Source organism: Rhinatrema bivittatum, chromosome 4 (genome assembly GCF_901001135.1).
Source record: "Rhinatrema bivittatum chromosome 4, aRhiBiv1.1, whole genome shotgun sequence".
Lineage (NCBI taxonomy): Eukaryota > Metazoa > Chordata > Amphibia > Gymnophiona > Rhinatrematidae > Rhinatrema > Rhinatrema bivittatum.
In genome coordinates, this window is record NC_042618.1 from 240,601,346 (window position 1) to 240,628,862 (window position 27,517).

Here is a 27,517-nt window from a genome sequence, read left to right on the forward strand (position 1 = left end):
TGAACGATGAAGTTGTTTTGGTTTGACAATAACTGACAGGGTGCCTTTGTGATATCATCAACCACTCTGAAAGTAGCTAATTCTATGACATCAGTCACATCCGATAGGCTAGGGCGTCTTCTGTTACATCACTACATTCCAATTCTGAAGACGTGCTTAAAGTTTTTAAAAACAAATGCATACATGTATGCACTGCTTCCTGAAAGTTTATGTAAAAGTTGCACGAAAGTTGCCATATGCAAGCTAATGATGCAACAAATACGGAATATAGAATATTTAGTATTCCTTTGAAACTAAGTAATTCGAATTTATAGGGGTTGTTAAAATGATGGTGGCCAAGTTACAGGAAAAAAAATTGACCATTTGTTCAGAAAACCAACTAATACTGGTGAGTGATTACAACTTTAAATGTCATCACCTTAGTCCATACCCAAACATCCCATTTAAAGCGTAAAGTGAATCAACAGTTCTATACCATTATAAGCAAAGCGGTGTACGGAAGATTTTTGGGGGGAATGTTAGCGGAAACAGATCTTACATATAAGATTATTAAAGCTGAGTACATCGGCGGCGTGGGGGGGTTTTAAAGCACGCCGCCCTCTTTGTAGAACCAAAGGCCGTTTGTAACGACACCGGTTAGAACCCATCGGCCTCACCTCTGACCCGGTCCATAACCACATCCCTCTCTTGAGCACATGAACAAGACAAGTAGTCTCTCCCAGGCAATTGCTTTCACTTCCTGTCTGCCCCAGAGCACAAGTTTCGCTCCCTTTTTTTACCCCATCTCAGGCACCGCCTGGCTCCCTATCCTCGATATTCCAGGATGGCTCTTTCCCCCCTGGACCGCCCACTATCGGGACTTCAGATCTGTTACCCCCCGGACTTTCCTTCTGTAGGGTCCCTTCCCTAGTTCCGGCTTCGATCACCTTCCGCTTCATATACCCCGTTTCTTCTGTTCTCAAGCAGCGACTATGCGGTACTAACCCGCTCCGAACCTCGGTACCGTCTAAATCGTGCTCTCACTCTCGCCACAGCTCAGGCAGCTCCCCGATTTCCTCTTTCAGTTCGTTCCGCAATTTGAATTTTGGCGCTCGCCGGCACGCTTCTGACACGTGATGCCTTCGGTCCAATTAGAAAGGTGAAGCTGGGAGTCGTTGGTTACCGGAAGAAACAAATCGACCAATGAGAGCGCTCGTGACAAGAGCTCGAGGTGATACCGGCTGGTGTAGTGGTTCCGGAACCGGGAAACGTCAGGGAGCCGTGCGAGGGGAGGTGCCGCGGTGCCCCGGTACGAGAACCAGCTTGGGCACTTTGATCCTCAGAGATAATGAAGCTTGGGGCGTGGCAAGTGGGGTGAGTTGAACGGCTCAGGGAGAGGTGGCACCGAAGCCGGGATGGGGGCGTGAGCTCTCTGAGTGAATGTGAGAGTGATTTGTATGTGGGTCTGCAAGTAATGATGTGGGACTGGCTGTCTTGGGGCATCTGTGTATGGATGTAGAGTTGACTGGCCTCTGTAGTGCGTCAGCTGTGTGCATGGATGTAAGATTAACTCCGTGGGTGTCTCTGTACAATGATGTGAAGAGACTGGTTTGGTTTGTAAGGAATGAGTTACAGGGACTGATTTTAGGGGTCTATATGTAATGATGTGGGGACTGGTCTGTCTGATTGTATGAATGTGGCAGTGGGGCGTGGGAAATGGCATCTGTAGGGAATGATCTGCGTATATGGATGTGGGTCTGGATAGTGTGATATGGCTTTGATCTGTGAGGAATAAACTGTGAGTATGGATCGGACTGCATCTGGGGAGTATGAGGAATTTAACTGCATCTTCAGATGTGGAGCTGCCTTTTCTGGGAATTGATTAGTCTCTATCAGGGGTCTGCAACCTTTAATTTTTTTATTTTGTCTTTGACCAAAATATTTTGAGAGCCATATCACATCCCTCCAGACTTTCTCTCTTTTTGTCTTCAGGACAGTCGTCCCCCTGTTCCCCCACCCCCAAGATGTGGAGAAGATCCTCTAGAGCAGTGGTTCTCAACCTTTTTTCTGTCTGGACACACCTGACAGATGGTTCTCACATGTGTGACACACTGAACACATGACCATCATAGGGCTAAATGTAAAAGTACAGTTTGCATCCACAGGAACCCCCCGACCCACAATTATGGATGTAAAACAGAATTATGACATTCCCTGTACAACTCACCATACAAAAAAGATATTCTGGTTCTAGTGTCATCTCAGTAACAGCAACACAAACTCCTACTACCAGGCTCAAAAACTGCTGTCTTTTCATAAGTAGGGTTAATCACCAATGCATGTCCTCTTGAGAAAATACAACAAATAAGACTGATAAAGTAAAATACCTCACCTCGGTCACATACACAGCATCGACCTAACATACTCCCAGGATCTGCAATAATGCATATAAACTAATCCGCACACAGTTACATCTGTATTATGGAATGCACTCAAACAGTAACAACTCTACCTCTGAAAAGGAAACACTACAAATATTAAACCAGGCCCTAAACACCAATACACCTCCTATTAGGAAAACAGAACTAGCAAGCAGCTATAGATCCCCACACAGAAATAATTGTAAAACTATACTAATAAGCAGAATAAATGTTTTGCACAACTATGAACAAATAATATCCAACAATTAAAAACTCATTAAAATGATTTAAAATTCTCCAAACACCAATAAAATATTTCAAAACAGCAGACACATCACGTAATTAAAATGGCAGTTGGTCAAGAAAAATAATCTTAAAAAACCCCATCCAGCAGCTCTCCTACTCCTCTTCCATGCAGGCCAGTAGCACACACCAGAAGCAGTAGTGGCTGAAGCTCTGTACTCATGGTCCTCCTGCTTAGGGCCCACGACCAGTCTCTCTGTCTCTCTCACACACACATACCAGTCACATCCCCATGACCAGTTTCTGTCTTTCACACACCAATCATCTCCCGACCAGTTTTTCTCTTACACACACACACACACCAGTCACCTTCCCGAACAGTCTCTCTTTCTCATGCGCGCGCACACACACACACACACACACACACACGCTTCCCACTCCCATGCTGTGTCTCACACACACCCAGGTTTCTCACTCCTATGCTAGCTCTCTCCATATGCACAGGCTTCTCATTCCCACAATCACTTTCTCTCACACACACATACACTCCAGTCATCTCCCTGACCAGTCACTTCCATGGTCTCTCCTATATACACAAACATATCACCTCTCTGACCAGTTTCTCTCAATTACACACATGATCTCTCTCTCACACTTACATAAATCGTCTCAATCAAATGCTCTCACTTCAACACAGGCTCTCAATCACAGTTACACATACACATTCTCAATCACTCATACATTCTCTCACTTACTGGCTGGCTGACTCTCTCTCACACTTCCTGCCCCTCCCCAGCACAAATGGTAGCTGCAGCAGCCTTCTCCTCTAGCCTCCGCAGGCCAAGAAAGAAGAATCCCATCAGCCACGGGAGGCTAATTATGCTGTCTCCTGTGCTGATTTCTGGCAGCTTGTGATTTTGCTCCGGGCCGATGCTACCGCCGCTACTTTTCCATGCAGCATGGCTCTTTCTTCTTCCTGCGCACCCCACTGCACATCACTTCCTGTTCTGGGCCGGGGGGGGGCAGGTGCGGGAAGAAGAAAAGGCCCAGCCGCAGTTGCCAGCTTCTAATGACATTGCTGCCGTTCCCATCCGGGCTTGAACGTGCTAATAACCCGGGCAGCAACAGCAGCAGTAGAAGATTGTCCCTCTCGCTCGGTGAAGGAAGAGGAGGGAAGAGCAGTGGGAGACCGGTAGCACGCGACACACGTGCCGCTGCGTGGTGACACACCGGTCGAGAATCGCTGTTCTAGAGAATCAGCAAATTCCTGGGCACTTTAGACCCTATTATTGCTGCCCCCCCCCCCCCGATTCATCTGTATCCTGAAGCAAGACATAACCCCCTGGCTAACCAATATAATAAATGCCATTTTAACCCAAGGTTCTCTACCTTGGTCGCTTAAAAAAAAAAAAGCAATCATCAAACCTATTCTGAAGGAGCCTAGCTCTGATCCAAACATAATTGTCAACTATCTCCTGGTTTGTAGCTTCTGCTTCTTGTCCAACTCCTAGGTTTCCTAGAAAGGTACAGCATCCTACACCATTACCAATCTGGTTTTAGAAAAGGCCACGGTACGGAATATGACCTGTTGACCATCACCAGCAGTATCTACCTACACACGGAACAAGGTGGTGACCCCCCTCTTTGCCCTATTATGTCTTTCTGCAGCCTTTGAACTGTTGATCAAATCCTGATCTGACCCTAAGGGACATTGGCATCAAAGGCACAGTCCTGAAATCGTTTGACTCATTCCTAACAGAACACAGTCTGTTGCATGGCCCAACAAATCTTTCAAATCCAAAGATCTCAATATGTGGTGAGTCTCAGAGCTGAGCAAGAGCCCGATGGCATAGGGATGACAAACTCAAACTAAACCCCTCCAAATCGAAACTCCTCTGGCTCAACTGACAGGGTCATCCCTCTGGGATCATTACTCTTCCTATCAGGTACCATATTCCAGCCTAAAGAGTCAGTACGAAGTCTAGGGATTCAGCTTGATCAAAACTTCACCATGGAAGCTCACCCACAAAGGTGGTAAGGACTTCCATTATGTTCCTTTGCCAGATCCACCAACTGCACAACTACTTCAATAAATAATCCTGCTCTGATAATCCAGGCAGTATTTATATTTATGTAACCCCTGGACAGGACAGATCCTTTTTACTTGCACCCAGGTGCATATAGGAGAGAAAAGATGATAGATGGACCCTTTCTGCACAGATTCTTATTTATTCTGTCTCTCTGTCCACGGATAGCATGAGATTTGAGTTCCAGGGCTCCCAGTGGGAGAAGAACGATAGTTCCAAAGCCCCTCTTTTCTTTTTGTTAACTTTTCCTCTCCATCCTTGTAAACAGCGCTAACTATCAGCCCAGTCTTTTCAGCCACAAAACACATGGAGAAGCAGGTTGGTTTCCAACCTCTGTATCGATAGCGGATTTGATGACTGAGGGATATTTACAGCTTCATTTTTTGTTCAAATAAACTCCAAAAACAATACAGTAAATACAGTAATAAACCTGTGCCCTCAATTCTATAGCAGAGTCTTTTAATTCCTTTGGAAGCACTCTTATTAACACTTGCATTCCTTCTCCCCAATTACTCCAAATTCTTCAGTCTTGGAAGATGTAAGTTAGTTCAGTCCTCTTTTGTACTCCCAACTTTAATTCCAGGTTCTCCCCACTGCAGGTGGTCAGAGTATAGTTCCAAATATTTCATCAGAACATAGTCCCAGTTTCCATACTTTTCCTGAGTTCTTCTTAAATACTTTAGCTCTCCTATGGGCCGATACAGTACAGTGCGCTGTTACCCCGCACTGACACAGTACAGTGCGCTGTTACCCCGCGTTTGGACGCACGTTTTTGACGCGCTAGCTTTACCCCTTTTTCAGTAAGGAATAATAGCGCGTCAAAAACGTGCGTCCAACTCCCCCCCCCACCCCCGAAACTAATAGCGCCCGCAACATGCAAATGCATGTTGATGGCCCTATTAGTTATTCCTGTGCGATTCACTAAGTAAAATGTGCAGCCAAGCTGCACATTTTACTTTCAGAAATTGGCGCCTACCCAAAGGTAGGTGTTAATTTCTGCCGGCGCCGGGGAAGTGTACAGAAAAGCAGTAAAAACTGCTTTTCTGTACACCCTCCGACTTAATATCATGGCGATATTAAGTCGGAGGTCCCAAAAGTTTAAAATAATTAAAAAAAAAAAAAAAAAAAATTTAAAATCGGCTCGTGGGTTGAAAACCGGACTCTCAATTTTGCCGGCTTCCGGTTTCCAAACCCGTGGCTGTCAGCGGGTTTGAAAACTGACGCTGGCAAAATTGAGCGTCAGCTGTCAAACCTGCTGACAGCCGCCGCTCCTGTCCAAAAAGAGGCGCTAGGGATGCGCTGGTGTCCCTAGTGCCTCTTTTTACCGCGGGCCCTAATTTGCATGTTTTCCCCCCCTAAATCGCACGCACAGGAGAGTGGGCGCTCGCCCGCTCTCCCGCAACCTTTACTGTATTGGCCTGCTAGTTAGTACCTTCCCTCTCATTTACTTCAGCAGCAGTCATGCTTCTCAAAGCAAATATCTCCAACTTCTTGTCCCTTTAGATCCTTTAGTTTTCTTCCCTCTATGCCATTGGCAGGAATACTTGTTTCCAACTGGACTCCTCCAGATTCTTTCAAAATGAAAGACACCTCTCTCCCAAGGTTTTGGTTACTGAGTCCTGGGTACTAAGGGTGAGGAGGTCAAAAAGCTTTATTGTATCTCTGTTCAATGTAGTGCAATATAGTTCACTTTACCTTATAATGTTCTTTCCTGATTTATGCTATGCTTGCTATGAACAAAGATAGAAGCTACCACTTAAAGTATAATAAGAATGAAAAATATGTACACAAATTTGCACAAGTTTGTTCATCAGTAGACTTCTTAACTCCATGGGCAAGATGATAATTGGTAGAAAATAGATATAATGATGTGTGATCCTTTCTTATTGTAACAAAATGTGCCGTGCTTGTAGATAATTGCAATGAGAATCTAGGTCATGCTGACCTGTTGATTTTCGTCAGGACCTAAAACCTATGGTATCTGAATAAAATGCAGAGATGTAATTGTTCAAGTTAAGATAAAATTCTTTTAATGTTTTGCTTTATCATGCTGATTTTGTGTTTAGAAGCATTAAATGTATTGAATTTTAGGGAACATATGCTGAATATGTCCCTAATGTAATATTAATAAATGTGGTTACCTTGTGCTGCAAAAAAAATTATTTTTATTGTAGAGCAAGTTAGAGGGAATAATCTTTAAATCTCCACAAAGGCCATCGGCTCCCAGTGGAACAAATATTAGTCTCTGAACCCAAAGAAGGGGAAAAAATCAAGCAAGAGATAGGAAGGATGGAAAAACTTCCTTGCCTCAAAACAGAGGAGATAGTCCAGAATAGTTAAGATAAAGTTTAAATGCCTTTTTTTTTTTTAAATAATTATTTCTTTATTAAATTTTTCATTTAATACAAAGTAACTGACACATCAAAAAGGCATAATATACAACCATGGCATTAAACAAAATATCAATAATCTCCAATAATAATAATAAAAAACGATCTCTGTAAATCAGCAAACATATAAATGGGGGAGCTAAATAGTCTCTATAAGGAAACCAAAAATAAAGAGTGCGATGTGCCTAACTTTTATTCATTAATTTACCTATTGTCTTCCCCAGTTACTAAACTTCTAACCCTCATTCAGTATATTTGTTAAAATTAAAAGTTTCTAAATGTAGAATATCTGTAAACAAATGTATTAGACTGAAAAGTTATAAAACATCTACAAGGATATTTCAGGAAAAAGGATGCACCTAACAATCATTTTACTTTTCAATGAAAGGAAATGTCTCCTACAAACGTGTGTAGATCGGGAGACATCAGGAAATATGAAAATCTTTTGCCCACAAAAAGAAACGTCTCTGATCTTAAAATATTTAAAGAAAACCAGATCTTTGTCCTGTTTAGCACAGAATGATAAAATCAAAGTAGCCATATTTGATATCAAATCTAAGGATTCTTCTAAAAATGTTGAAATGCCTGGGCTAGATACAGGAGTGGATTGTCTACTTGAACATTATTTAAACCTTTCTGCTTAGGTAAATAAAATATCTTTGAAATAAATGGTAACTTTATCTTTGAAAGTTAAATTCTCTTTTAGATATTTTTTAAACATCTCATTAGCCAACAATAATTTGGGATAAGGAAAATTTATAAAATGGAGATTTTTAAATCTAAATATATTTTCCATGACTTCAATTTCATTATGAATAAGCAAGCTGTCTTTAATATGAGCAGACTCTGCATTTGTTAATGAATTCTGAGAATTCAAAGTAGTGGTAGTTTTTTCCAATTCCTGTATTCACTTCTTTTGTGAATCAAGAACTGATCTGGACTCGAGAACAAAAGTATTGAGTTGAGGGACAGACTGGGACACGTTATTGTCCAATTTAATAATTAATTTCCATAAATCCGATAAAGTAACATTAGGTGGTGTCAGTATGTCCTCACCACTCTCCAATGCAACAAATTGGATGGAAGACGATCCTCTTTCAGTTTCAGATGCAGCAGGAACAGGCATAATAATTGGCAAGGTAGAGTTGGAATTATCTACTTGATGGCCAGTGCCAGCTACAGGTCTTAACAAAGGTAAACCCTCTTCTGATATTGAAGATGGAACTGGTTAGGGAGGGAGTCAGTTAGTGGTAAGATTTAAGGAGGCTTCTGAAAAGGAACCCTCCCCTGCAGTCACTTGATGGCGACTCACCTATTCGTCGTAGGTGGCTGTTCATCGAGCCTCGAATAGCAGCTGAGAGAGGAGATGATGTAACAAGCTTGGGTTTCCTCTTCTTTCCCACTGAGTCAAAGCCGCGTGTCCTGGTGGCTGTGTGCCATAGGCCTCTGGATTTTAAAGAGGTAGGCCCCTCCCGAAGACATCGGTGCTCCGGGACAGTGAGGAGCATCGGCATGATCACGGTATCAGCTGGTGGGTTGATGTGAACTTGCTCGGTAGGTCTCCCAGGCACTCCTCACCACAGAGAATTTCCCCCAAGTTTAAACTCCTCTGCATCAGGTCATTGTCGGGTCCATCCTCTGAAGGAGAAGTAGTGCACTGCAGGCCTTCCCTTTCCCGTGATCCAGCCTTGAACCCAGGGACACCCATATCCACTACAACAAGGGGGGCCAGGCTTTCAAAGGGAATTCTCCAAAAAGAATAAAATCAAGCAGAATCAAGTCAAACAGGAGGAGGCTGACCCCACCATGGGAAAATTCCTTGCTCCTTTCCCATAAATAAGGGGGGAAAAATGACAGGAGACAGAGAGCTCCTGTTTCAACAAAATCCAAACTAAAATCCATGAGGAAGGGGATGATAAACAGCTAGAACACACCATCTGCATCTCCCCCATAGGGGAGTAAAACACAAATCTCTCCTCACCAATTTCTGCCTAAACCTCCGCAGCTGGTTGGTACGCTCCTTTTAGTTAGGGAAACCAAGGTTTCCTTACATTTTGAATACACCTGTACCAAAGGCTCAAGGTAGTTTACAGCATAGAACATACACAGTCATCACCAGCCGAATTGCAATTCCCTATTTAACGGCATCATGCAATACAGTATGAAGCGTCTCCAGCTCCTTCAAAATACTGCCACTAGGTTTTTGATAGGAGCCAAAACTACCAACCACATAAAACCTATACTCCTCCAACTACACTGGCTTTCACTTGAAAGCAAGATAGCATTCAAAACGCTCTGCTTTGTGTAACCCCCCCCCCCCCCCCCACCCTGGTGTGCATGTCCGGCATGGGTGGGGGCCATAAACGTATTTATTGTTTCGGGGCTGAGTTTTCTCCTTGCTAGCTCTAACATGTTATTTCCCCCAGGGTCGGGATCCTTTGTTGGTGGGGGGAAAAGTTCACTTTTATGGCCCAGAGTAACAAGAATGTCCTTTATACAAAATTTTCCCTTCATGCCTCCATGGAGACGGGGGTACTTGTATGTCTCAGTGTGTGCTGGATGTGCCAGATAAGCCACTGGAGCCACTGTGTTAGTGTTCCAAATAATAACTTTATTGTTGAATGTGTACAAAGAATGGCACAATAAATGAATCCACAGCACCACAGAATATTTTATTTTTGCAGTCTGCTCCTCAATTTGTGCAGGAATGTTTGATGCCAGAGCCCCAGGGTACTTCTTCCCTCCAGGGCTTGGAAAAAATAGAATCCCAGGTAGGCAAGGTATTCTTTAGATGGGCAAAACACCCCTTCCAGCTGGCCAAAAAAAATACAAAGTCTCTCTCTCCCCAGGGCCTTAGAAGCAGCCGATGGATGTTTTCAGTGATATTAGACTTGCCTTTACTCATAGTTAGATGATTTCCTGTATTTCTATGTTAAGCAGTTTTTTATTAAAATGAAACACATCAATAAACAAATACGTAACAGAAACATATCATTTTCATATAATCCCAAGTATATCTGTAAGCATCGTCAGATGTCTTGAAGAACATCTTTGTTTCTTACACGGTCCTGATGAGAGGGAGCCCCTGAAGCAGTCAGCTCTCTGTGCTTCAGTCGGGAAGCAAGGGCATTCAGAACTTCCTCCTGGATCTTGAAACCAATTCTTTTCAAAAACTGAAGAGACCCCTGGCGTGCATTCTTGCTGCAGGTCTTTGGCACCCCCTTCCTCGTAGAGGGCGGGTCTTTCCCCCAACCTGCGCAGCCCAGGGACACAGGGTTCCCCATTCCCTGGGCCCAGGAGGTGTACAGGCTTTCGCAAGGCTCCTACCACTAAGAATTAGTAATTCCAAAAAAAAATCCAAACCAGCCAGGGACTGGGTGGTCCACCAAGCAGGGCTTGCTTGGCTCCACTGACTGGGCCTGAAAACCAACAAAAAGATAAGCTCCTGTCTACCTCTAAACTCTTTGCCAACCTAAAAGGACTGCCTCCCAAGCAGTAGCCAGGAAGCTGCTATAAAGGCTCACCAGGGGGACAGACATTCCAGGCCCCGCAGAGGGAGGGGCTGTATTTGAATGGGACCTCCCCCTTATAATCATCCTGCACTTAACTTAGCTGTCACTTACGAACCCAGGACTTACTGGTAGTGTGACCCTAGGGTCCACTGCATTTGCTTACACGTGCGTGAATAAGCAAGCACCAGAGCACTTTTCCCCAACTTCTCTCCTCCTACACACCCGTAAGAGATCTCCGTCCTCTGAAATGGCGCTTCTCTCCTCCTCTTGCCTCTACCAGACTGTCCTGCACTAGGCCTGGTGCCTTCAGCTGTTATGCACCAAAAACTTGACACAATGTACCACAACCCCTATGACTTGAGCCTTGCCACCTTGCTTTCAGGAAAAAAAGCTAAGGCATTGCTTTTCAGCCAGGCCTTCCCTGGAGAGGCCCCCTTACCTGCTGAGCTAACTCCCTGTACTTCCCGTTAAGGAATTGTAGTTATATACCCTGGATTCCCAATGCTATTCCACCTGTAAATTTGACCACCACTGTAAGATATTTATTTCTATCGTAGTTTGTGTGATCTAAATTGATTGTAATCCGCCTCGAGGTCATTGTTTATTAAAGGCAGAATATCCAATGTTGACAAATAAACACTTCTCCCACACACATGCATGGTATGTGCGGCCATTTAGGGGATCGTTTTCAAAGCCATTACAAGCATTGAATACTGTTTTATGTATGTAAATGGCTCATTAGAATATTTAATAATCTTTCCACATAGAAAGTATGCACAGAACTCAATTTCATGTGCCCCTTGGTGCGTGCAAGAAAGAGGCCTTCTGGGGGTGGTATTTGGATTTCTGTGTTGACTTTTGATTTTACAAAGCATGCGTGTAAAGCCACAGGCGTGTGCTAGGCTATGCCAGGAGCAGGTGGGGCCTCATGCGGGGGAGATTGAATGCGCACTTTCCAAGAATTTTCAAAGCGAAAGGTATGGGTGTACTTGAAATTTTGTAGTTTAAAAAGTACCTTACACTACACATTTATTCCGCCAAAATTTAAAATCTGAAATATACCCCTTAATGGAGGAAAAAGACCTCAGGGCCCAAGTGTAGGTATTCACCAAGACTTTTACACATTTACGGGCGAGCCAATCATTGGTCTTTAAAAACCTCCTAGTATTCCTTTATTGTACATTTTACCTTGATTCTTTATTACTACTTTTTTTATTATTTTTTTATTTTTCAAAAATTTTCTTCTCTTTGGCCCCACCGCTAATGACTGCAGAGAAGAAAACATGAGTGGAATATTTTGAACCACGAAACACGTGATTGCCTTGAGACAGCTTTAACAGTGAAACGCTAGCTAACGTCGGCACAATTTGAATGGTTGCGGCCAGCAACCATCGATATAAAAATTTCCATACAATGGGTCTACATACTGAAGTTTCATGAGTTGTCAACCAAAGTTTTACAACTTTGTGGAAACCATCAGAAACCAAGTTTTCATAAGATAAGTTACAAGAATCTTTTAAAAAAAAATTTTCATTGAGTCAAGAAAAAAAGGAAAATTGACTGGGGTTATAGATATTAGTAATTATATGATCTTCAGATGTGAAATTTAAAGAAAAGGAAAAATATTAATTTGGGATTTCACATTAAGAAACATAGGAAGCATTTAAAAATTTTTTTTTAAATAATTTAAAAAGTAATAAAGAATCACGACGAGTGAGATGATCGAATTTGCAGATGACACAAAATTGTTCAGAGTAGTTAAATCACAAGCAGATTGTGATAAATTGCAGGAAGACCTTGTGAGACTGGAAAATTGGGCATCCAAATGGCTGATGAAATTTAATGTGGATAAGTGCAAGGTAATGCATATAGGGAAAAATAACCCATGCTTTAATTACACAATGTTGGGTTCCATATTAGGTGCTACAACCCAAGAAAGAGATCTAGGCGTCATAGTGGATAACACATTGAAGTCGTCGGTTCAGTGTGCTGCGGCAGTCAAAAAAGCAAACAGAATGTTGGGAATTATTAGAAAGGGAATGGTGAATAAAACGGAAAATATCATAATGCCTCTGTATCGCTCCATGGTGAGACCGTACCTTGAATACTGTGATCAATTCTGGTCGCCGCATCTCAAAAAAGATATAATTGTGATGGAGAAGGTATAGAGAAGGGCTACCAAAATTATAAGGGGAATAGAACAGCTCCCCTATGAGGAAAGACTAAAGAGGTTAGGACTTTTCAGCTTGGAGAAGAAACGACTGAGGGGGGATATGATAGAGGTGTTTAAAATCATGGGAGGTCTAGAACGGGTAGATGTGAATCGGTTATTTACTCTTTCGGATAATAGAAAGACTAGGGGGCACTCCATGAAATTAGCATGGGGCACATTTAAAACTAATTGGAGAAAATTCTTTTTTACTCAACGCACAATTAAACTCTGGAATTTGTTGCCAGATAATGTGGATAGTGTAGTTAGTATAGCTGTGTTTAAAAAAGGATTGGATAAGTTCTTGGAGGAGAAGTCCATTACCTGCTATTAATTAAGTTGACTTAGATAATAACCACCGCTATTACTAGCAACGGTAACGTGGAATAGACTTAGTTTTTGGGTACTTGCCAGGTTCCTATGGCCTGGATTGGCCACTGTTGGAAACAGGATGCTGGGCTTGATGGACCCTTGGTCTGACCCAGTATGGCATTTTCTTATGTTCTTAAATGTACAATAAAGGAATACTAGGATGTTTTAAAGACCAATGATTGGCTCGCCCGTAAATATGTATAGGTCTTGGTGAATACCTACACTTGGGCCCTGAGGTCTTTTTCCTCCATTAAGGGGTATATTTCAGATTTTAAATTTTGGCGGAATAAATGTGTAGTGTAAAGTAATTTTTTTGTTCCATTTGCTTCATAACTTTACACATCCTGTTCAATTTTTGAATTGTTTAAAAAGTACCCACAGGCTTTCCCGTCTTTGAATATGACCCTCCCTGGGGACAATTTTCAAAGTCCTTTCTGTGGCTAAAATGGTGTTTTACCCATAGAAATGGGCTTTGTGAAAATTGCTCCCCCTCTAGGTGGGTAAAAATACTTACGCTGTCCCGCAATGCATGTACATTTTACCAGTATAATCAGAAAGGTTCCTGGGGGCAGGATTAGGTCAGGGGAATCCGAACTGCATTACTTTCAATGCAAATATTTTTCTTTCCTTTCTTCCTCCTCCTCTTGATAAACTTTTCCCAGGCAACGGAATATGCCTGTACAAATAAATTGTTCTTCCTCGTGGATCATTTGGAATTTAGTGCCCAAGTCATTCGTATAAAAGTACAGGAATAGCTCAGCATGACTGAGGAGCCTTAGGATCTTTGGTCAACCCATAAGTATTCTTTGTAGCTTGGCTACTGGATACATTTGGAAGTCCACAATAAACAAAGAAAAGGACTAATTTACATTCTATATTTACCTTTATCAGACATTTTCCATGGTAGGGCTTTCCTTTGACAGCTTGATTCTAAACTTGATATGATCCCACACATTTCTTCACTAGTTCAAATTTTTTTTATTTTTTTTTTTACCTTGGATATATTCAATGTTTACCACCCATCCTAGAGATGGGTGATAAACATGGAATATATACTAATTCATGCTCTTGGATTTTTTTTCTGGGCTCGATTATTGTCTCTTTGCGCACATGGAAGGCCTCGATATAGACTTAACTGTTTACAACTATTATAGAACACAGTGGAAAAGTTGATTTTACCATCTGGAAATATTTGACCAGGCATCCTTTGTGCATCAGAAGCTCCATTGGCTCCCTATTCTGTGGAGAATCAGGTTTCAGGGTCTTTGTGTGATCTTTAGAGCTCTGGGGGGCGGGGGGAGTTAACCAAGTTATCTGGCCAATCTTTTACTCATTGCTCTGAAAGAACTTTGCACTCTTCTTGGCAAGAACTTGCAGGTGATTCCTCCACCTTCTGCCATCGGGCTTGAGCTAACCCGTCATGCTTCCTTCAGCTACTAGGCCTCTTTTCTGTGAAAACGCCTTGCCACTTGATATCTGTTTGGAACTTAATCATCTTATGTTTAGAAAGTTGGTGAAGGAGAGTTATTGTTGGGTGTGCTCCTTTTATTGTTTTTATTAACTGAACTGTGTCTTTGATGCTTGAGTATTTTGTTTTTTTATTTATTTAGGTTTTGATATGTAACATGTCTAGATGTATTTCATTTCTCAATTTATTGTTCATTGTAGCATCTCTGTCTGAATGTTTGCACTTCTGTTATGCATGTTTTTGTAAAGTAAACCTTCTGGATGTGTCTTTCTGCAATCGTTCTATCAAATTTAATAAACAATAATTAGAAAATTAACACTACTGGCCACAGAGGTCTCTGTACTAGCCCAGAGTGGGATGAAATGCCAATGGATTACCAAACTTCCCCACTTCAGAATCTGGGTGCCACATTGAAATTTCGGGTGCCTGGTAAATTTCCAGCCTTACCACCCCCCTTCCCTGTACATCATCTCTGAGCAGCTCTAGAAACCTTCAGCAGCCAGGAGAGTAGAGGAATATCTTCAAGTGTGCACCTCAGTCAGCAGAAGTCACCACGGTAGCTATTTTTTTTTTCTCTCTCCAGACCCAAGAGTGCCACTTCCACAGTGCACCCAAGCAGGACTAGCACTAACATATGGAGCCAGCTCAAAAATGACAATTTTTTATATATGCTTTTTTAAAATTTAGGCCAGTGGGAAATTGGTGTAACTGTAGCCAATTAGTTTTCATTTGTATATCACTGTAGTTTTATCTGTTAATTCTTCATCAAAACAACTAGTTTTATGTGCAAGAAGCTACAGAAATGCTGTTTGATTTTCTTCTAATTTCTTTGAACCTCTGAGAATAATCGTCAACTGTAATATGACATTTTCATTTTCCTTGTATGAAAAAAAAAATTCTAAGTTTTAGAATTTTATTTTTTTGTGTGTTTTTGTAGGCTCGAGAGCTGTTGTGATACTCTTTTCTGCTCCGTCGCTCTTTCCAGACATCATGTGGCTTCCAGCTCTTTGTTTTCAGAGTGCAGATGCCTCATAGAAAGAAGGCTGCCAGTAATCCACGAAAGCCCAAGCTACTATTCCATGAGACCCCCTTGGAAGGTCCTATGCATCAGTATGGTTCTGCCGTGCTAACAGCAAGGAACCCTAAATGGGTCCCTGCCAAACTAATCGACCAAAGTGTGTCTTCCTCATGGGTAAGAAGATTGTGACTCCTTTTATTTCATTTCATTCAGTACTCATATAACGCAACAATCAGACTAATATTGCTGCCTAAAGCAGTTTACAACACATTTTAGAAATACAAGTTACAATTTAAAACAAAAATATTTAAAATCAACTTTTCCAAGCGTGTGGACAGATGGACTCGGGAGCAGTGAGTTTATGCTCCCCTGTAGCAGATGGAGACGGAGCAAGCCAACGTCACAGTATATATAGCCCTGCAGTGACCCCAGCCTGCCAGTATTCTCCGTCTCCAGCAGATGATGGACGTGCATCTTCCTATGGGGATTGCTTCGAGCTTTTTGGAAGGAGAAATTTTGAAATTCTAAATTCAGGAAAAGAAAGTCCCACTCTCCTGCAGTGATACCTGAAGGTCCCTCCCTCAGTTGAGAATTCCTGAGGCGATTTCCATGGTCCCTTAGAGGGGAGCCTTGGTCAGATAGCTGGGTTTCCCAGCGTGGACTTAGCTGCTAGTTCAGCTGAAAGGCAGCGGGTGCAGGAGGCAGAGCGCTGTGGTGACGGCAGATGCCCTCCCTCCCCCCCTGCAGCTGGAGACCGTCTCGGTACTCTGCTGCAAGCTCTGAGCTCAGGTAAGGTTTAAAAAAAAAAAAAAGAAGAAGAAGAAAGTTTTAACTTGAATCAGAGACAGAGGGAATTCAGAACTTCCTCCTGTCTCTGTTATCAGTGTGCCGTACCGACATTCATTGTTGGGGTTGGGGAACGGGGCAGCCAGGCGGGTTGAGTGGCCTCCGGTGGGCTAAGACCCGTTCTTAGGCTTTGTTCTTGGACACTGTTTGGTAGGCTGCAGCAGCCGTTCCGCTCTTGTGTGTGTGCTGCTGCCCTCTATAGTCCATCAGTGTGCGCATTGCGTCTGTTTTTGAGCATGTTTTTACTTTTTACTTTTTACATGCTTAACTTGGCGCACAGGTTATTCATGCGCCTTGCTGCGCTTTCTTCTAGGTGCATTTCATTTTTGAGCATGGGCTGTTCTGACGCACGTTTACCGCCATGAAGTCGCTGGTAAGCAAGAAGCCTAAGTGTTTTCTTATTTGTATTGCCTTCATATTGGTGTTTCTCAGCCTGACCTAGCTTCTAACCTGGGTCAACGCTGCTCAGTTGCTTAGGGAGAGTTGTTTTCCTCTGATGTGGCTAAGCTGGGCTCTTCCCATTCTGATGATGGGTTGGTAATGGCTTTGACTGGGGGGACACCAGATCTTGCTTCTCCCTTGAGAACCTCTGCTGGCAAGGGCAGTTCTGTAGGACCAGCTCCAATTCCTTCTGGGCTTGGTTTGGACCCGGCTGCTTTTTCTTGGGTGGAATTTTTTCAAGGCTACCACCCTTTCTTCAGGCGCAGTCCTCTTCATCCCCCATTTCTGTCCAGTCGGACCCTCAGCCGATGGCTCCACCTTCTTCCAGTCCTATGCTTAAGCACTGGAGCTCGCCTCGGCTCCCTGCGGGTGTACTCGACAGGAATCCGGATGACAGTGATGATGAGGTAATCCTGATTCCCTAGAAGATGGGAAAATTCCTCCAGGGCTGGAACTGTATCGAACCATGTTGCAGTTCTTTTCATAGAGATGAACTGCGAGCCCTGATTTCCCAGACCTTGAAACAGCTGAGTGTCCCTGCTTCGGATGCTATGTCTGAGCCGAGGAAGAATCCCATTTTGGTTTCCTTACATAAAGCCTCTTGTTTTTTTCCCTGTGATGGATGCCATTCAGGAATTGATTGATCTGGAATGGGATGCCCCAGAGGCAAATTTTAGAGGGGGTCAGACATTGGAAAGCCTGTACCCCCCTGGATCCAGCTGTGAGTGTTTGCATTTTCCCAAAGTGGATGCTCCTGGTTTGTGCTGTTTTCTAAGTGAACAACTATCCCCATGGAGGGAGGAGCAGCCTTGAAAGATGTATATGATAGAAGGATTGAGGTTATTTTTAAGTTAGCTTTTGAGGCGGTGGCGATGAATTTACAGATTCCCTCTTGTTGTACCCTAGTGGCGAGACTTGTCTGCTTCTCTCTCAGGAGGTTGATGAGTCTGGAGGGAATTCCAGAGTGGTTATGGTATCTGCTGCCACCTCTTTACCAGACCCAGACTGTGATTTGGTTCGGACCTCGGCCAGAGGCCAGGCATCGACTTTGGTTGTGAAATTGGTCGGCTGACGTAGCCTCCAAAGCCAATCTTACCAAGATGCCCTTTAAAGACTCGCTTTTGTTTGGGAACGAGTTGGAGAAACTAGCCAGTAAGTAGAGCAAGTCTCCGGTTCCTCGGTTGCCGGAGGATAAGAAACAGTTAATGCACTCCTTTGGTATGAGGGGTCATCCCCAGGGTGCCAAGCGTTTTTGTCCCTACAGTGGGATGACCTTTCAGTGGACTCGACCTTTCGGTAGGTCTCAGTCCTTTCGTTGATATCTCCCGAGCTGCGAGGTCCTCCTTACACACTTTTTCCAAGTTTTATCGTCTGGATGTGCAGGCCCGGGAAGATGCAGCCTTTGCACATGCGGTGTTGACTGGATTGAGGGATGCCTCCCACCCTGTTGGGGAGTAGCTTTGGTACATCTCACTGATCCTGACTCCATCTGTCTACACGCTAGGAAATGGAGAAATTACTTATCTGATAATTTCGTTTTCCTTAGTGTATACATATGGACTCTGCTTCCCTTCCTCAGCTGCCGTTGAGTGTGTCAGTAGTTGTCCTGTGGGGCTCTGGTTCCCAAGGGATTACTGGTAGGTGTTCATCCAGTCCCTAGTTTGGGGTGCCTACAATCTTATGTGAATTCAGTGTTTATGGTTGGTAGAGTACAGTTCTGGTTACCTGTTTTTCATCACTTTTTGCTAGTCTATCCACAGTTGCTTTTGAAGAGAATTCTGGCAGGCTGGGTCACTGCAGGGCTATATATACTGAGGTGTCAGCTTGCTCCGTCTCCATCTGCTGACACGGGAGCATAAACCCACTGGTCCTGAGTCTGTCTACACAAAAGAAAATGAAATTATCAGATAAATAATTTCTCCAATCTCCCTCCACTCTCCCAAAAAAGCAAGAGAGAAATAGAAAAAACTAAAAAAGAACTGAGATAAGTAGTCTCCATGTCAACCATCTAGCGAAGCTTGAACATGAATAACCCCCACCAGAATCCCCTCCCTCTTACTGTACAGACTTGGGTAAACACTCCAAGACTTCAGAATTTGTGCTAAAGAAATTGAAACTCTTGTAGAAAGATAGTTGGAGAACTGACTGGTGAATTTCAGTGGTCAAAAGCTTTCATTGCAGTGCCACAATCCTTGAAAATGTTATGTAAAACCTAGAATAGTTCCCGTTCATACCCCAGATCAGTCCAGACAAGTGGGGTTTGCATCCCTACCAGCAGATGGAGGCAGAAAACTAAAAAGCTTTTCAGACATTGCTACATAACTGAGAGTGCCACCTGCAGTCCCTCAGTATTTCTCTGTCTCCAGCAGATGGCAGATGTGCAAGCCTGCAGTCTAGCAAAGTTAGTAGAAGAATTTACAAGCAGATCACAGGAGATGCTCCCTGAAGTGTCAGGTTCTGTCGTGGGCCATCTCTCATGTCGAGCTGGGCAAGCGGGAGGTTGGCAATCCCTGTTCGGCTTTAGCCCGCAGCATCCAGAGGTAGGAGAGCCAGGGGTCCTGGTTCTCTCCTTCACCTGAAGCTGCTCAAGGGACAGAAAACATGGTGAGTGGTGTTGCGAGGCTTTTTTGTTTGCTGAAATGATTCGCACCGCGGTCGTTGAAAGTGCATCAGGCAGAAGCAGGCCGCACCAGGTGAGCTCCCTTATGGCGCCAAAATTTGTCAGGCTTGTGGCGTCAGGTGCTTGCGGCCTCGGGGCAGTGATGGGGAGGGATTCTCCACTGATTTTGTGTTGCTCCTGCACAAGGCCTATTTGGCCAGGAAGAGTGCAGGGTATAAACTGCCCCTGAGTCAGGTTTTGCAGTGGAACTCGAAGGCTAAAAGCTCTCAGCCAGGGGTTTGAGGGACCTACTCCGCAGGTTGGGCCTTTCCTGGTCTACTGGGAATGTTGAATCTGATGATTCTGATAACTTGCAGGATAATCCAGGTGGTGATCTGGCTAACTCTGGTCTTGCGGATGATCCTGGAAACAATCCAAATATATTTGGGTCAGGGAAGAACCTGGACAGAACTGGAGATATGTCTGACCCTGAGGAGATACCAATTGCAGAGGAGGATGCCCTACTGGTCATCCTGCTGTTCCGCAAAGAGGAATTGAGACCCATTATTTCCCATGTCTTGAAGGAACTGGGTATTAAGGTGGTGCAGGAGGAATAGGATAATGGAGTGGTCCTGGTTCTGGATGGCCTTCAAGGTCCTCCGAAGGCCTTTCCACTCCCCAAGAAGGTTAAGAAGCTGGTGAACCAGGAGTGGGAGGCCCCGGAAGCAGGTCTGAAGGTGGCCAGGGAGATGGCGAAGTTATATCCTTTGACCAAGGATATTTTGCAGTTTTTAGTGCTGCCTAAGGTAGATGATTCAGCGTTGGCAAACACCAAGAAGACAACCATCCCAGTTGCTGGGTCAGCCGTGCTAAAAGACTCTCAGGACCGAAAACCTGAAATCCAGTTGGAGAATGTTTGAGATTTCTGCATTAAGCCTTCGAGTGGTGATCGGCAGTAGCCTGATGCAAAGGGCCTGTTTGCACTGGGTTCAGAAAGCCCAGGAGAAGGCTGTGGGATCCTCTGATTCAAAGCAGGTGGCCCAATTGGAAGCTGGGGTGGCATATGTTGCCAACGTGTTATTTGACCTGGTTCGGACTTCAGCCAGAAGTATGGTATCGGCAGTATCGGCACACCATCTGCTATTGTTACAAAATTGGTTAGCGGATATGTAGTCTAAGTCTCAGCTATGCAGTCTTCCCTTTAAAGGAAAGCTGCTGTTTGGAGAGGACCTGGAGCAAGTAATGAAGCAGCTGGGAGTTGAAGGGAAACAAGCTGCAGGAAGACTTTTGCTGCCCGTTTCCAGGTTGTGAGGCATTCTCGTCCTAACAAGGGTTCTTCGTCAGCATTGCAGAAGCAAGGATCTAGAAGGCAGCAATTCTTTCGGGGTTTCCAAAGACCTTCTAGAGATGGGGAGTCAGTTAGGGTACCGGTGGTAGTAAATCCTCACAATGAAGCCACATTGGCCCTTTCTTTTGAAGAAGCGGTCGGGGGACGCCTGACACGGTTCTATAGGGAGTGGACCAGGATCGCTTCAGTCCAGTGGGTTCTAGAGGTGATAAGAGACTGCTATACTTTAGAATTTTCTCACTCCGTTAGGGAAGCCTTCATGGAGTCCCATTGCACTTCCCACAACAAGCGAGAGGTGGTCCTGGCTACGTTGCTCTGACTTCAAAGGTTTAGGTACAATAGTTCCAGTTCCTGCCAAAGAGTAGGATTGAGGGAGGTACTCAATTTACTTCATTGTTCCCAAGAAAGAAGGAACTTTTTGGCCCATTCTCAACTTGCAGAGAGTCAATGCAGCACTGCGGGTTCTGCATTTTTTGCATGGAGACATTGTGGACTGTGATAACAGCGGTTCATCAGGGAGAATTTCTGGCTTCCTTGGACTTGACAGAGGCCTACCTACACATCTCCATATGCGCGGAGCATCAGAGATTTCTTTGCTTCATGGTACTGGGGCAGCATTTCCAGTTTCGTGCCCTTCCTTTCAGGTAGGCGACAGCTCTGTGGACTTTCACAAAAGTGATGGTAGTGTTGGCAGCTGCGCTGAGGAAGGAAGGGGTTCTGGTTAACCCTTATCTGGGCAATCGCAGGTGACTCTGTCTGTAGCGAATATCAGTGCCCAGCGCCTGGGACTGGGACTATCTGCAGGTTCTGGGTTCTATGGCGTCTACGCTAGATTTAGTTCCATGGGCCTTTGCTCACATGTGCCCGCTTTAGAGAGCACTTCTGTCCTATTGGGACTTGTTGTCAGAGGAGGTTTATCGATCTTTACCACTGGAGGGGGGGTCTCCAGATCCAGTCTACTGTGGTGGCTGTCACGACCCAGACTAGGGGGTGGTGATCTTATGTTCTTATGTTTCCTATGCTTTTATCACGGATGCCAACCTCAGAAGCTGGGGGGCGGTCTGCCGGGGGCAGACAACCCAATGGTGGTGGTCGTCAGTAGAGACAGCCTGGTCTATTAGTCGTTTGGAAACGAAAGCAGTTTGTACAGCATTGAGGGTGTTCCTTCCTCAGGTTTGGGGTCGTATGGTGAGCGTGTTCTCAGACAATGCAACAATAGTGGCATATGTCAATCATCAAGGTGGGACAAGGAGTCGAGGAGTGGCTCTGGAGGCCCAGGATTTGTCTGGGCGGAGCAGTACTTACAAGGGATTGCAGTATCTCATGTTGCAGAGGTGGACAACATAGAGGCGGATTATCTCAGCAGGCAGCAGTTGGATCTGGGGGAGAAGGAATTATCAATGGAGGCCTGGGACGTCATCCTAGACAGATGGAATGATCCTCAACTGGACTTGATGGCATCACACAACAATGCCAAGGCAAGGAGATTCTACAGTCACAGGAGAGAGTCAGGAGCCGAAGGCATAGATGTACTGGTTCTTCCGTGGCCAACAGGGATCCTGTTGTATATGTTTCCTCCGTGGCCTCTTGTAGGGTGAGTCTTACGGTGCATAGAGTGTCATCAAGGCAGGGTGGTATTGGTGGTGCCAGAATGGCCACCACGGCTGTGATTTACGGATCTGATTCATCTTACCATGGATGGGCCCATCAGGTTGGCTCAACTACAAGGCCTGCTCAGACAAGGACCTGTCTTCTCAGATTGGGTGGATCTTGGCTTTTGAGGAGATATTTATGATCAAAAGAGTATTCGGAGCCAGTGATCACTACTTTGCTTCAGGGTCAGAGACCTGCCACATCACTACCTTATGTCAAAGTGTGGAGAGTGTTTGAGTCCTGGTGTATAGAGGGAGGCCTAGATAGAGGTTCCCCAATTCCTGGCCTTCTTACAACAGGGCTTGAGTAAGAGTCTTGCCTATAATTTACTTTGAGTACAAGTTAGCCTTGAGATGCCTTTGGGTAAAGTTGCAAGGAAGGCCATTAACATCTCACCCAGGTATCATACAATTTCTCAAGGGAGTCAAGCATCCATGACCTCCGGTTCAGAAGATGTGTCCTCCTTGGAACTTAAACTTGGTGTTGCAAGGTCTGTGTAGTCTTCCATTTGAGCTGCTGTGGAGTACGTCTTTGAAGGACATTACTTTTAAAAGTGATGTTTTTTGTAGTGATTTGTTCAGCTAGAAAGATTTCGGAGCTTCAGGCTTTGTCCTGTAGAGAACCATTTCTGCAGAAGTTAGACTCTCGCATATCTTTGTGAATGGTACACTAGTTTTTACAAAAGTCAAAAAGCTTCCAGCTTTTCTGAATTTGGCTGGGGAGGGACAGCAAGCAAGGAAACTGCACTTCATGGATATTCGTCGGACTCTGTTAAGATATCTTAAGATCACTAATGGCTTCCAACGGTCAGATCATCTCTTTGTATTGTTTGGAGGTGCAAAGAAAGGAACGAAGGCTTCTAAAGCCACTATTGAACGCTGATTGAAGGAAACTATTTTTCAACCTCTCTGTAAGGGTCGGACTGTCCCTAAGGGATTGCGAGTGCATTCAACTAGAGTGCAGACCACCTCCTGGGCAGTGTGTCTATTGGTGTCACCACAGGAGATTTGTGGAGCGGCTACTTGGTCGTCTCTTCACACTTTCACCAAGCATTATTGCTTAGATGTGCAGGCCCCGGAGGATGCGCGTTTTGGTGAGAGTGTTCTGCGAGCAGATTTTTTGTGTTCCCACCCAGTGTAGGGAAGCTTGGGTACATCCCACTTGTCTGGACTGATGTGGGGTATGAAAAACAAAGGAAAATTGGTTCTGCTAATTTTCATTTCTGAAATACCACAGATCAGTCCAGAAACCCATCCCCTGGTTTCCAAAAGACTATATTTTAGGAGTTGGTTCATTAGCGAGGGGATTAGTTTGTATATAGTTGGAACCTTTGGACCGAAATGAGGTTTTTCTATGCCCTTGGAGGTGAGGACTCCCATTCAGGGGGCTCCAACCTGAGTTTCTATGTTCACCCTAGGAGAGGAAGTTGTTTCTTGAGTTTATTGTTGGCTCTACTTAGGCTTGGATACAGGTCAATACTGAGGGACTGCAGGTGGCACTCTGTTAAGTAGCAGCACCTGAAAAGCTTTTTAGTTCTTTTCCTCCATCTGCTGGTAGGGATGCAAAGCCCACTTGCCTGGACTGTGGTATTTCAGGAACAAAAATTAGCAGGTAAGAACCAATTTTCCTTTTAAGGGGTATTGGCAGATGGGGGAGGGCAGTTCTCAAAAAGCTGTTTACCTAGGAAGAAGGCTATTTGCCCAGGTAAACAGGCTGTCTGAAATTGCTTACCCTGTACACAGGTAAAATTTATTTGTGGAGATCAACAGCCTGCATACTCTTTACCTGCATAAAAAAAAATAGGCAGGCCTGGCGCTGGAGAGGCAAGAATACTGTAATTCTTCATTTTCAAAACTATGCATGTTTTTCGGGGGAATACTATACACTAAAAAGCAGGTATAAATCTCTGGTGGTACTTTCCCAGGACTATTTTCAAAGGGAAAGTATGTACGAACTTTTCTATTTGAAAATTGGTGGAAAGTCTGTGGGTAAAAAATATCTGTGGCTTGTAATTGCCTTTAAAGTTCTGAAAATTGCCCCCATGTCACGAGTATAATACTAAAAATCTTTGATGGGAAAGTAACCTTTATTTTTAAACTTTTGTGGATATTTATTTTAATAACAGATTCTGACAGCTTCCCACATTCTATTACAATGATGTACTTCTAAATTCTTGACTTGAATGACATGTTTCCTATGGAGCAAGGAGGGAATTTGTTCTTCATAGGCCATCAGGTTCCTGCTTCCTCACATTGTTGTAACCTTTCCCTGGAGGGATTGCCTTCCCCAGAACGGTTATCTTTGTCTCTGTTTCACCTTCAGGTTTCGCCACAGTTTGATAAAGCAGTAGAATTTCACTTCCCTGGTTGTCGAAGGCGGCGCCGCCACCAAGCCAACAATGCTGTACGACATCGGAGTCAAGAAGCCGGTCACAATTTGCCGATTGCAGTGGGCCCATGTCGAAAGACTGCCGTAAAGATGTTTCCTCCATTAACTTTTCATGATTCCAAGGCGTCTCTTGGTACTGGAAACCCATCAGACTCCCTTTGGGACTTCAGACCTATAAGTCTGTCTAGCAGACAAGTGGTTCCTAATACTGGACTGGAAACGTCACCTGGAACTCTGAATGAGAAGAATCCAAGGGTAAGAACACAAGAACCTCCCTCTTCTGAATTTCATGAGGTGGAAACCTTCAGTGTTTTCAGTCCTCCAAATACAGAGACCCCAGAACACAGCCTCTTATTGAGCTGCAGAAACCTGCAAAGTAGGTCTTCCTTAAGAGAAATTTTGGAAGGGAGGAGCACACCATGTTCGAAACAACAAGATGTGTTGTGTCCAGACTCTGAAGGGCTTAATGTTTCTGGTGGGCCTTCTGAAGATATGACATCAATGCACGTACTGGTGGAGGATACCCCTGAACATGAATATGGGGTGAGGATAACATGGAGGAGACGCCAAGAATTGATGAAATATCTGAAAGCGAGAGGAATGCTGAAGAGTTCGGAGATCCTGGTGAAGACATGACTGATAACACAGTCCCATGAAATAATAGCCTGTTTCATTACTCTGGGTAACAGAGACTGCAGTGAAACTCCATAAATATTTTAACATCTCTTGTACTGACAGCAATAGCCTATTACGTAAGAATGAAATCAGTTAGGTAGAGATGATACCCGTATTGAGCTAATAAATGTTTTAAGTGTACGTTTTCAGTACTATGGGGCCCTTCCTCAGTTTTGCACCTTGGAAAACCCTCTAGAGTATTAAATTGCTGCTGTTCCTCCCCTATGGGGCTTTCCACATTTGCTGCAAAGCTCAGGGCAGAATATCAGGGGTAGAATTCCACTTCCCACGTTTTGGCACATACAATGGTTAAGAGTCTTTTTATTCTTTTATTTACTATTTGTTTTGGTTACTGAGCTGGTTCTTTTTCCTGCTGGATAGTGGAGCTGGAGATGAGCCCTGTACCTCTGATTGTTTGTTTGTAGGTGGGGTGGGCTTGTCTCTACTATTTGTTCTTGTGGACAGTCTCTGGCACTCTAAGCTAGATAAACAAGGCAAAGAACATATATGCAGCATGGCTAGTGGGTCCAGTCTGAAAACTAAGCTGAAACTTTTTAGTATAAATATGATCAAAGTGGTGATCAAGTGATTTGATGAGGCAGGGCCGTCTCTAAAATGAGAAACCTTTCTGCATTCCTCTTCTCTGGGGCATTTTTTTATCTGATGGGATTAGCAAATGTTTAATGTGAAGCTTTGGGTGATTTCTGGTTCTCTTTGTTTGATGTCATCTTTTCTATTCCTCTGAGAAGCTAGAAACTAGACAGTAAGCATTTTTTTGAGACATTTAACCTTTCTGACTCTCTACCTTAATTCCCACCCAGCAGCTTTGTGGGGAGAGCCTCAGCATTTCTTCTTTGTTAGTTTAATTATATTGTCCTGTTAAATGCGATCTCTCAAAGGGTTTTCTCTTATTCTGTGGGTGCAGAAAAATATTTGAAAACAGGGTTTTCATTGTTTAAAAGAAAATGGTGTTTTCTGTGTTCTGTGCAGTATTTAAGAGGTAGAGGTGGCAAGCAATAATATTCATCCTGTATCAAGTAATAATTGTTCTTCAAAGATAAGATCTCAAAATCTTTTAAAGTGGTTCCTCTACAATTCCAAACCTTAGATATTGATGAGAATCCTAAGAGGCAACCCCTATTGATGGAACCTGATTGGTTTAAATAACATGTGATGACATAGCTAGTGTAGACCAAATGGATTCAGTGTATTTGATTTTTCTTAGCAAAACAGGAAATGTAGGAGGCCATCTTTTAACCCCCCCCCATTAAACCTGATTTAGCAGTAAATTTTAAATTGATATTACTACAGTCCTGTGCACTTTTAAAATACAGAAAACACATTCTGCATTTTGCTATAAATAAGCTGTCATTTGGAATTCACATTTCACTGTCATCTGGAGGGTGCATGTGATCTGCCTATGGTCTTTGTTGTCTGGCTAAAGGTTTATGTTTCATGCTTTGGGATTAGCACTCTTGTAAAACAGATCACTTTTGATAAACCTGTGACAAGCCCAGCAACAGCAAGCCTAAGGCCTGAGCACAAAATCCTGTAGAATCATGCTGTCTTTTATTTTAGTGGAAGTGTTATGGGAAATTTTCTGCAGTTGCTAGTTTGTTTTAAATATTTCTTCTCTAATTAATGAATTAAAACTTGGGTACATCCCACTTGTCTGGACTGATGTGGGGTATGAAAAAGAAAGGAAAATTGGTTCTGCTAATTTAATGAATTAAATGCTCAACATAAAGAAACATAATGTGATTCTAAGTACAATACCTTCACATCCCTGTTTGTTTGGCATATATTTACTTAGTTTATTTAAAATTGCTTAAAACTTGCATCCTCCAAATTTCGGGGTGGGGTACATAA

At 43.7% G+C, this 27,517-nt stretch overlaps 2 protein-coding genes across 10 annotated transcripts in view; one reads left to right on the forward strand and one right to left on the reverse strand.

Annotated features, from left to right (window-relative positions):
* The window catches only part of FOXM1 (forkhead box M1), a 124,466-nt gene extending 123,405 nt beyond the window's left edge, over positions 1 to 1,061 (reverse strand). For all 6 annotated transcript variants that reach the window (XM_029599960.1, XM_029599965.1, XM_029599964.1 and 3 more), the window contains exon 1: positions 985 to 1,061. The gene's annotated coding sequence lies outside the window, so the exon portion shown is untranslated. The remainder of the gene's footprint in view (positions 1 to 984) is intronic.
* On the forward strand, positions 205 to 27,315 carry RHNO1 (RAD9-HUS1-RAD1 interacting nuclear orphan 1). 4 transcript variants are annotated; one of them, XM_029599968.1, is made up of 3 exons: positions 205 to 388; positions 15,618 to 15,872; positions 24,908 to 27,315. In XM_029599968.1, exons 2-3 carry the CDS (start codon positions 15,705 to 15,707, stop codon positions 25,607 to 25,609), a joined length of 870 nt encoding a protein of 289 aa, XP_029455828.1. In that variant the 5' UTR covers positions 205 to 388; positions 15,618 to 15,704; the 3' UTR covers positions 25,610 to 27,315. The 4 variants fall into 4 exon arrangements, with proteins under 4 accessions (XP_029455828.1, XP_029455826.1, XP_029455827.1 ...); XM_029599967.1 differs by lacking the exon at positions 205 to 388 and adding an exon at positions 1,216 to 1,353; XM_029599969.1 differs by lacking the exon at positions 205 to 388 and adding an exon at positions 1,218 to 1,288.
* The last annotated feature ends 202 nt before the right edge of the window (positions 27,316 to 27,517 follow it).